Source organism: Myotis nattereri (assembly GCF_964212035.1).
Source record: "Myotis nattereri genome assembly, chromosome: 13".
Classification (NCBI taxonomy): Eukaryota; Metazoa; Chordata; class Mammalia; order Chiroptera; family Vespertilionidae; genus Myotis; species Myotis nattereri.
The window spans coordinates 49,847,268-49,858,585 of record NC_138088.1 but is presented as its reverse complement, the minus strand read 5'-3'; the positions used below and the strand labels follow the sequence as shown (position 1 = coordinate 49,858,585).

General features: G+C 52.3%; 1 protein-coding gene across 1 annotated transcript in view; it reads right to left on the bottom strand.

Moving 5' to 3' along the window:
• Positions 1-728: 728 nt before the first annotated feature.
• Positions 729-11,318, bottom strand: part of RBM20 (RNA binding motif protein 20) — a gene marked incomplete at its 5' end in the record, with an annotated part of 174,696 nt that continues 164,106 nt past the window's right edge. The window contains 2 exons of the mRNA XM_081104738.1: positions 729-1,199; positions 5,547-5,668. Of these exons, the coding sequence (XP_080960864.1) occupies positions 1,089-1,199; positions 5,547-5,668 (233 nt within the window). The 3' untranslated portion in view covers positions 729-1,088. The remainder of the gene's footprint in view (positions 1,200-5,546; positions 5,669-11,318) is intronic.

Genomic DNA, 11,318 nt, shown 5'->3' with positions numbered 1-11,318 from the left:
CTACAAACACCGGTAACCCTCAAATGCTCTTCAGTCCTGAAGCCTCCTTTCCCTCATTTCTCTGCCCCCCACCCCCAAGACACCATTTAAAACCATCCTGCAGCGAGGCTGCTGGAGCCCAGAGTGCAGGCCCAAGGGTGAGCCACGGACAGATGCCCATTTCCTTGTTTTGGTGACACCCATGGCAGGGAGGTCGCCATTCAGCCTAAGCCCTTACCCACCGCTGTTTCAGCAGGAGGGAGAGGGTGCTTCTGTGTTCACCTTTAATTAGAGCAAATCTATACCAAACTCTCTGTCCAGGACAGACCAAACCCTGGCACCTCCTGAAATCAAGTGGAGGGGACTACGTTTCGGGGAAATGATCGGAGCTTCCAATTCGAAGGGCTCATTTCCTCCCCCTGTAAAATTCACTTAATTTTACTGTAAGGCATGAGCCTGGTAGACGTCTAGAATAACTGAGAGGGTGAAGGAGTTATTCATAAAATCAGGGCCTTTTCCAACAGGTGGTCCAGCTGGAGGAGCTCCCAGCTTCTGCCAACGGACTGTCGAAGGCGCCCCTCTCGGGACGGGAGACCCCACCCAGATGCCCGCGCATCGTGCCAGGCAGAGACACGGCCCAGGTTCACCGGAGCGGTTCTTGACCCAGGAGTTTCCGTGAAATCTTTTCCTTGGATGACTCAGCCTGGCCTGGCCTGGCCTAGCCCACCAAGAAGTTGGACACTGTGAAAATCCCTGAGAAGTTGGCTTTTATGAAAAGAAAACCACCATTGGCACGGAGGAGGGAGAAAGGGAGGGAGAGGGAAGAAGAGAAGCAAATGAAAAGATTGTCTGAAGGCAACGAGAGTGACAGGGAGAGAGTGGGCGACCCTGGGGGGTGGGAGGGGGGGCTGGACACACAGGGTGAGGCCTCTGGGAAACACTCCAGAGCATTTTCCTGAGTCTCTGAGAACGAACGAGGCCCCGTGGCCAGCCTGGCGTCCTTTCCTCTCTGGCGTGAGTCCCCGTCCGGGCGGGCAGGAAGGCCCCACCTGGGCGGGCCTGGCGGGCCGGGCGCGCCCTCCCTCCCAGCTTCCAACAGGCCCAGGGTGTTAGAGCTTTTTCTTTTCAAACTGGGGCACGATTCCGCTGTCCTCGGGCCGCGGGCTGCCGGCCCCCTCCGGCTCCTTCAGGCCCTCCTCGGCCAGCTGGGACAAGTACTTCTGTGGTGGGAGAGAGGGACACAGGAGGAAGGAAGAGGGTCAGCAGAGAATTAGCAGGACAGGACAGGAGAGGAGTGGACGGTGTGTGCTTGGCCTCCCTCTCCTGTCACCTATCTGTGAGTGAGACCCCCTCGCCGGCCTCCCCAGATCCTCCCGGGGCCACAGCCCCCAGGATAAGCCATCTGCTTTCTCCCCCTTCATGTCAGGGTACAAGGGACGCGTGTCTCTGGTAGCAAACCTAGGAAGTGCAGCTCCTCACAGTGGCAGACACTTCCACAGCCCTTATCCCGTGCAAGCTCTGTTCTCACTGCTTCTCTTATCTACACTCGGTTAATCCTCAGGACAACTCTCCTTGTTTTCCAGCAGCCCAGCATCCAGGCAGCACATCCACATGTGAGGGATGAAGGAGGAGGGAGAAGCTGGAAGGGCAACGCTGTCCCCTAGAGATGGGGGCAGACAACACCACCGCCTGACATTCAAGACGCCTAACAGCCTGTTTCTTGCCAGGCAGGCGGGCAGGTGGAGTGGCCTGGAGGTCCTTCCACGGACTCCTGTCCTATAGTTGGGCTGCCTCACAGAGCCGGGACTCTCACTGCTGGGACTGGCCCCCAGCCACACGCTGGGCCGCTCCGGGGGTTCTGGGTTCATCACAGGGAGACAGAATAGAAAACGTCGGGGCATCAGCTGGGCCCTCTGTGTGCTGGGCAGCCAGGGGCGCTGCAAACAGCTCTGGATTGGGAGCTGGCAGGGGTAGGCCCAGGACATGGTCAAGTGTGTGGGCTCCGCTGTCAGGTGACCTGGGTTCAAATCCTACATCTCAACAGGCCAGTCATTCAACATCTCTGACCTCTGCCAAGTGTGGGTCATATAAATTAGACAATTTAGGAAGTTTAAACTTTCAATGATCATTTGGCTCCTTTGCTATTTCATTTCTAATGCAATAGGACTTAAATTGCATTAGAGTGGGTGAGTTTGATCTTTGTTTTAAAGGTTATTAAAGGTTATTAAAATTGTGCGTATATACATATGGCTCTTGAGGACACATAGCTCTCACTACACTACAGGATATGACCTCCGTGTAGCACATATAACACTGCAGATGGGTTTTCCCGAGTGCGTTATACTGTAGATTACATCGCCACATGTTAAGTACTGCTTTGATTCATTGTTTGCACTGGAATTTTTTTCTCCCCATGAAATGTAAGTAAAACTCAGTGTTTGTCCCCAATAAATGATAAGACTAAATTTTTTTTTGTTAATTTATTCTCAAATGTCACTAGTGTTAGTACTTCCAACCTGCCCCCACTTTTTTTTTTTTTTTTTTTTAAGGGAAAAGGAAAAATTTGTAAATGCTTGTGATGCCATTTGGGCAAATTCTGAAGATCTGAAATAACTTTATATCAAACCATTGATCAATAAACGGCTGCTGATAATAAAAAAAAAAAGTGTGGGTCATAATGGAACGGCCACATAAGGTTGCTGTGACGTGCAGGAGAGGGGCCATAAAGCACTTAGCACAGCGTCGACACTGAGCAAACACTCAGAGATGCTGCTCTTTAGCACGAGTGGCACCAGTCATCTGGCTCAAGAGAGTTGCCCATCTTCGCACAGCCTCAGACTCTAATTTGTTAAATGGGGGAAACCGTGTCTTTCTCCTCCCAGGGTGGCTGAGGGACAGAGAGATGATGGGCACAGGATGCCTGGGTCGGCCTGGCCTCTCTATGGTTGGCTTTGAGAGGTGGGTGAGTCAGATGGGAGAGGGGCCGACCGTGCATCCCTGCAGGCCAGGCTTAGGTGGAGGGCCGGGATGCTCCTCCGCCTCAGCCCAGGGAAGGGGGAGGGGAGCACAGAGAGGCAAGTGGGTGAGTGTGCCATGGACGGGCACATGCCTCGATGGCCTGGAGCCAAGCAGATGTCACGTTTTCCCATCTGGTACTGACTCCACCTGTTGTTCTGGATCTCCCCGGGTGGGTTCTCTCAGGGCCGGGACCAGCAGTGAAGCACGGCAGGGGTTACACAGACAGAACTCCTTCCACCTGCTCCCTGCCTCGAAGAGTAATATCCAATCCCCACCTCAAGGCCTCCCAGGGGAGGGGGGCAGGTGCAGGCTAAGCTTACAAGCTGCCTGACTTAGGTGTCAGCCAGCGCCTGCTCCGTGGGTCTGAGTTCTTCACTCTTCACACCTATAACTTGGGGCAGGGTGGGGTGGGCAGACTATGTGGACAGAGACAGTGTCAAGGTCACTGACAGAAACCCTATCTGGGAAGCCTGTGGTGGAGGCTCCCAGCTCCCTGACAGGTGCATGGGGAAACCTGAACTGTGGTTGGCAGGTGTAAGGGGTTAGCCACTGTCTGGACTGGACACGCCTAGGGACCACAGGAATGGCTCTGCCCTGCTGTGGGCGGTGAGTCTGCCCGGGAGGGAAGGGGGTGTCTGGCCCTAAGGCCCAGAACACAGTGTAGTCCACTACCCTGGAGAAACACAGAATTTAGAATCAGAGGCCCTGGCACACTTTCTAAGTTCCTGGGTGACCTTGAGCTGTGGGGTCTAGCTTATAATGTTGGATGATATCGGAGTTCTTACATTGAGGTATTAGAACCCACTGGAAAGATTTTAAAAATTCAGATGCTCACGTCCAGCTCTAGAGAGAATAAATAAGCAGGCATAAGGTGGGTACAGGAAGCTGCATTTATAGAAGATGCCAGCTAGTATGAGGACCCAGGTTTGGGAAAATCAGGACCAGGTAATCTCCAAGACCCCGCCCAGCGATGCCATTCTATAGGTTTCATCTTGTTGGGGTGGGGGATAGTGATGTCTTCAGGTGGATGCCCTCAGTGACTCTGCGTGAACTGTGAACCCAGTGTGAGCTCTTAGTCTGGCCAAGTCAGGCCCTCACTGCCCTCCCCCAGGAGGGGCCGGGACCTGGGCCTCACACCCCATGGCTTCCTTGGCCACAGAGCAGCTGCTCCCCGGAGGGAAATCAGGAGGCTTAAATGCCCCGAGTTTGGGCACAGGCAGTGACAGTCCCTTGCAGATGGTGGCCCAGGCCCTTGTGGGTCTGTTTGCAGGACCAGCTTCATAGAGTCAAAAGAGGAAAGTGAGTAAGAATCAGGTGATCTGTTTCCAGGCCTGGTAACTCACCATCTGTGTGGTGTCGAACACGTCCCATAGCTTCTCTGGGCCTCAAATATAAAACAAGAGAACTGGCCCACATCTGAGTTTCTTAACTAGGGGTGCCCTTCTAATCATTTGGAGAACTTTCTCAAATTACATATTCCCGGGTGTACCCCCAATTCTACTGAACATCTGAGCTAATGTATATGCTTCTGAAACAGTGTCCAAGTGATTCAGTTCACGTCTCGGCCACTCTACCAATTTAACTGTGACAGTAATGCCTGCTCTGGAATGAGGGCACGCTACCACCCTGAGGGTCTTCCTGAGTTACGACCTTGAATATCAAGAATCAGTCTGATTCCTGTAGCAAAAGATATAGTAAAAACCAAAGACACCCCATGCTTTCTGATATGCCATGATTTCAATTAAGTTACTAAGCCCAGCCTATACCAGAAGTTAATTATAAAAACCACTTTCTAATATGTTACATATTAGTTAGGTGTATATTACAGAGCATATTACAATGTTTCATTGATTTTTAAGATGCTCCCCCCCCACACACACATTAACATCTCTGAAATTGAGGTGCATTTTACAGTTGATGGAGTCTCACTGTTTAATTTTCAATGTTTTTTTCTTGGTATCAAAAAATAGTGTGTCTTACAACTGATGGCACCTTAGGTTGGATGAAATATGGTACATGGAGTATTTTTTATATGTCACCTGTTAATATACTATAAGACTTATTTTATTTATTGCTTATTTCCTACACGAGATTGGAAAATCCATGAGGGCAGGGTTTCTGTCTGCATTTTTCTGGTGTGCTTTTTGTTGTTGCTGTGACAAATAGTTGCAACGTATGAACATTTAAAACAGAGGGCAGTAGTGGCTTTTAGTCTAGCAAAGAGGGGCACCGCACAGGGGAACAGAAACACAGAGAAATCTCTGCGCCGGGAACGCCCAGGCCTTGTGAAAGGGGTCAGCCCAACCACGGGCCAGGTGAACACGAGCTCAAGTCACTCAGGACAGAGGGAGAGGCAGGTACAAAAAACCTGGCCCGACAGAATGTGTTAAGTGCCACCGTGGAGACTGATGCTCTGAGAGCACCGGAGAGGCAGCCACTGCGTGCAGCAGCCTGGTGGAGCCAGGTCTCCACGTGGGGAAAGGAGAGAGGAACTCCAAACCAGAGACGCGAGAGCCCCCCAGGGCCAGGCAAGGACGGCCCGCGGTTACCTGTAAGTTCCTGTAATGGACAGCACTGCGACAGTGGCTTATCTTCGCCATCTCCTCGCTGGTGTAGAACAGCCCACACAGCTTGCAGTAAAACCCAGTCCTGGGTACCACGAACTCCACCCCTGCAGAAGGATGGGGGATATGTGGGTAGGCAATTAGGAAGGTGATGGGAGGCCCCTGTGGTCCTGCAGCCTTCAGGTGGAAATGGGGCAATGAGCTCTGACCTTCATTTGCTGTCGACTTTGGGGGGCGACCTAGCTTCTCCAAGCCTCCGATTCCCCATTTGAAAACAGGCAGGAAGAGGGTAACACCCACTTCGTTCACAGGTGTCTGCGAGTGGAAGGGGTGGCCGTGCTGAGCAAGAATACGCTCTGCAACGGGCTCTGGGAACTACGTCCAGGCTCTCCTGGTCCCAGCCCATTTCTGGGGAAAGGAGGAGGGAGGAGGTTTCAATCATTTCACTAGTTGGATGTCGTTCCTCTGTCATCTACGCCCTCTGCAGCGGTTGTGGCCAGGACTCTGGAAGAATGCTCGCATTTTCGCTGGTTTATTTTAGAATGATGTTCACCAGAGAAAACTTTTTAAATAAACAGAAGGGAGGAAACCTCACCCAGACTTTCTTCCACACTATCTACAGGTAGAGCCTCTTCGGGAGGGGAGGGGGCAGTTTTAATTACACCCTAAGTGCAATCTGTCTCCTCCCTTTTTCATGCCCTAGTGCTGTGGTCGGCAAACTGCGGCTCTCGAGCCACATGTGGCTCTTCGGCCCCTTGAGTGTGGCTCTTCCACAAAATACCACGTGCGGGCGCGCACAGACAGTGCGATTAAAACTTCGTGGCCTATGCGCAGAAGTCGGTATTTTGTGGAAGAGCCACACTCAAGGGGCCAAAGAGCCACATGTGGCTCAAGAGCCACGGTTTGCCGAGCCGCAGTTTGCTGACCACTGCCCTAGTGTATCATAAACATTGCCCCACTTTCTCCAGTCTTTACATCTGAACCATCAATTCATAGTATCTCATGTGTCATTTTTAAGTCCCAGGCTTCTGGGAGGCCTTTGGATTCTAAGGAAAGAAAATAGTGGCCTGACAGCCAGACAGGTGAGTGTCTAAGCCCAGGAAATTCATCTTCGAAGGGACGGTGGCTTCTCCAGCCTCCACCACGGTGTTTTAGGGGCGCAGTTTCCCTCTCGAAGACACTGCCAGCGGAGTGGGAAGAGTCCGGGTCTGAGAGGGCACAGACCGGGCGACCCCCTCCCTCGCCTCAGTTTCTCAGGCACCTGACTGCACGGCGCCAGCTGGAGAGCAGGGCGTGAGGGCTGAGAGGCAGGACCCAGCACAGGACCAGGCCCCCCCACCCGCTGCATGTGCTGACACAGTTCAGCTGGGCTTTGCTGCAGCCACAGCCGGCTGGTTAGCTCCCACTGCCCTCCTGGGGGTGGGCGGAGAGCTGGCCACGCTGGGAGGAGGGAATGGGGGGCTGGTTAACTGCAGGGAGAGGGGGTGGAGGGTGAGGAGCGGGGGCAGAGGGGACAGGGAGCCTGGGAGGTCACACCAGGGAAGCCAGGAAGCGTAGCTTCTTGCAGAGGGGGACCCAGGCCAGGCCTCTACCAGGCACTGCGTGTGACCCCAAGTCTGGGGCTTCCTTTCCTTTCCCCTGAGTGCCCAGGAGACCCTGCCATAGGGAAACAAAGGCTTGTAATTACAGCTTTTTTTCTATTAAAAAAAAAGCCACTTTTCAGTATGGAGGGCAGGTCTGAGGGAGGAGGGTGCTGAGGCCTGCCCACTCCGGCCTGGACGGATTGCTCCTCTGCGGTTCCGGCCTGGGCCCCCCTCCTCCCCCAGTTCTCTCCAACTGCCACGCACACACTGCCCTGCCCTCAGCCTCAGCGGTCTACAGCCATCCCCAGAAGGGAGGCCCCCTCACTCAGGCCTCGCTGCCCAGAGGGAGGCTGAGTCCTTCCCTCCTCACCCTCCGCCCACTCTCCCTGCTGTGCCTGGGAGTGGGCAGTTGGCCCTTCCACCTCACAAGCGGGCCCTGGCTCACACAGGACAGGATAAAGGCAACTAGAAAAGGAGAAGCCCCGCCCGAGGCCACGGGACCAGACGCAGGCCTGTGATCAGGGCCACCCCAACCTCTCTGCCCTGTCCCTGACCCTGCAGGGTCGCCAACTGGCTGGCTCCAGAAAAGCAGCCAACTGGCTGGCTCCAGAAAAGCAGCCTTGGGTTTGCCCTGCAGACCCTGGCTGAGGCCTCCAGGATGCTCCAGGTTTCCCAAGAGGCCTCCAGCCCCTGCCCGGTCCCCAGCAGGGGTGCGGCTGGCTCAGCAACCAGCACAGAGCACGCAGCGGGGCCTGAGGTGGCAGCCGGGCCCCTTTCAGCCCGAGCAGCACAGCTACCGCCTGTGGTCTCCCGGGAGAGATGTCACTTCCACAAAAGCTCCCATCGCCAAAGAGCTCGGAAGCCACAGCATAGCAGGAGGAAAATGAAAGTTAGAGCCAGACAGACCTAGCTCCTTTCCTTACCCAGTGTGATCTCAGGTACATTACATTGTTCAACTTTCGTTTCTTTTTTTAAAATATATTTTTAAATTGATTTTAGAGAGGTAAGGAGAGAGAGAGAGAGAGAGAGACATCAATGATGAGAGAGAATCATTGACAGGCTGCCTCCTGCACGCCCCCTACTGGGGACCGAGCCCACAACCCGGGCATGAGCCCTGACTGGGAATCGAACCATGACCCCCTGGTTCAGAGTTTGCCGCTCAACCACTGAGCCACACCAACCGGGCTACTCAACTTCCTGAGATGAGGTTCCTCATCTGGAAAACAGGAATAATCATCCCACAGATGCTGCTATAAGGGAAGCACCTCTCATTTTGCCTGGTGCTCAGAAAATCTGTTTCCACACATGTTAAACAATTCTCTACAGAGGCCAACTTCCTAGGCATTTGCCTGCCTGCCCTCCATCCTTTCACCGGGCCAGCCCGGGGAGCCAAGACTCCACGGTTTGGCAGCAGCTCTCCTCGATGCCCTGCCCAGCGGCCCGTCAGAAGTACCAGGCAGTGGAGAGACAGCACTGGGAAGTCTGACGGAGAGGATCCCCAGGTACCTGGTAACTCCCCCACGTACCTGGGAGTTGCCACAGGCACTGGGAGGCCAACACGGCCTCAGGTCGCCTCTGGAATGTGAGAGCCCAGGGAAGCCGCAGCATCAAGAAAAACTGCCACAGCCCCGACAGGTTCTGGAGCCACTTGGTCCTCCCGTTTTCCAGCCTCTTTAAGTGCAATAATTAAAGCTGCATTTGCCTTCTAATAATAGCTCCTGGCGGGTAATTACAACTCCGTCATCCAGCGAAGCCTGGGCTGGGTGGAGGGAAGCTTGCTTTTTGCAGGCAATGCCCTTTGGTTCTGTTAAGAGCAGGCCTTGGCAGGCTCGCACTGCCTGGGGTCACCCAGACCCGCGGCCCCCCTGCCCCCCCGCCCATGCCTACCCCAGTCCCTGAGCAAGGAGACTTCACCTCCCTTTCCTCCTCATGGTGTGCCCAGACCTTGGCACTCCTCATTCTGCCTCTCTGCTCTCCACAGGGACAAAGCCAGGAGGTCATTCCCACCTTTCTAGAAGTCCCTCTGCAACAGCGGCCGATCCTGGAGGGTGAAGGGTTATGCAGCCCCAGTGAGAGGAAACACAGTAGGTCTCAATAACTCCTTCAGGAAAAACCCTTTCTAAGTACCTCCCACTGGAAGACAAAAACCTCACAGTATTCATTCATTTAATCCTCAAAATAACCTGGCAGAGTAGGCTTCTCTGACTATGCCTGATGCCTGATTTATAGATGAAAAACGCCAAGCGGAGAGGTGAACTAAGCTGCTCTTTGCCGCCCCGCCAGCTGGGTTTGAACCCAGGGAGTCAGGTTCCGCAGTCGTGCTCTGAACCATAGCATGCAAATACCTTCCCTACACGGCGCCTGAAATGGGGGGAGAGGTGGGCAGAGTGGTCTCAGGTTAGAAATCCTCAGTTCTGACCTGAACTCGCCGTGTGGTCCTAGGTAAGTCTCTGGCCCTCAGTTTCCTCGCCTGTCAAATGCGGGAAATAGTACCACACACCCCTCCCCACCCCCAGAGATCAATGAGATACTGGGTTTCAAAGTGAATCGAAGACGATAATCAAGTACGAAACTACCATTTTTAACAGCGCCAAACCGAAACGACCCAAATGCCCATCCACGGATGAATGAATAAACCAAACGTGGAATCCACCGTGCAATACTCCTCCACAATAAAAAAGAAACCAACTGTGGACACGCCCAACAATTCAGAGGAACCTCAAAACAATTACGCTGAGTGAAAGAAGCCAGGCCAAAACAGTCATACCGCATGTTCCCCCTATATAAAATTCTAGAATGCAGACTAGGAGTTAGCGACCAAACTGGCATCAGTGTACCTGGGACTGAGGTAAGAAAAGAGAGGGATTACAAAGGAGTATCAGGAAACTGGGGGGTGGGGGGTTGATGAATATGTTCATTATCCCGATTGTGGTGACGATCTCACAGGCATATACATTTGACAAAACTGATCAGACAGTACACTTTAAATGTGTGCACGTCACTGTACGTCAATTACACCTCACTAGAGGTGCTTCAAGAATCAGAATGAGATACCGCCTTCCTCCTAACAGGTTGGTGAAAATTAAAAGGTAGTAGTAGCCCTAGCCGGTTTGGCTCAGTGGATAGAGTGACAGCCTGAGGACTGAAGGGTCCCAGGTTCGATTCCAGTCAAGGGCATATGCTTGGGTTTCAGGCTCGATTCCCAGTGGGGTGCGTGGAGGAGGCAGCTGACCAATGATTCTCTCTCATCATTGATGTTTCTATCTCCCTCTCCCTTCCTCTCTGAAATCAATAAAAATATATTTTAAAAAAATAAAAGCTGGTATTATCCAGTGTTGGCTGGGATGTGGAGAATGAGAACTCTCACTCAAGGTAGCAGTTAAAACCGGTGTAATCTTTCTGGAGTACAATTTAGTAGCAATTATGAACATCTAAATTGCAAATACATATGACCACACAACCCCCAGGCCAGGACGCTGCCCTCCAGAAACACTGGCACGCAGACAAAGGTGACAGTTAGCCTAGGAGGCCGCAGAGCACAGAGGTAGCCTGGTCCTAGAGTGAAACTACCGGGATTGAAATCCCGGCCCCGGTCCAGGCCCCAATCTGCATCTCAGATTGCTGATCTGGGAAACGGGAATAAAAATATTACCGACCTCATAGGAGTTTTCGGAGAGCTAAATGAGATAATACATGCAACACACCAGGAATGGTGCCTGCATGGCAAATGATAAAAGCTAAGTTATTAAAGCATTTTAATAATGGGGGGGGGGGGAGGAGTATTCACCATCCTAAGTATTTAAAACATCCTAAGTATTCACCAGTACAATGGTTTAATAAGTTATGGTGTATCTTTTAAGATGGAATATTTGCAGTGGTTAAAAAGAAGGAATTTTCTATGTACTGATATGAAGAGACCTCTGAGAGTCACTGTTAGATTTTAAAAGCAACTTGTTGAACATTATGTATATAGTGTGATCCTATTTTTTGTGGGAGGAAAACATTTTGAGGATATGACAGTGGCTGCCTCTGGAGTCGGGGAGAGGCGGGGGAAGAGATACGACATTCAATCTTTACTTTATGTGGTTCTTAGTTTTAAAATTTGTTACAGTAATCTTTCACACTTTTTATAATGAAAAACAATAATAAAAAGATACAAATTATAAGGTAGCAG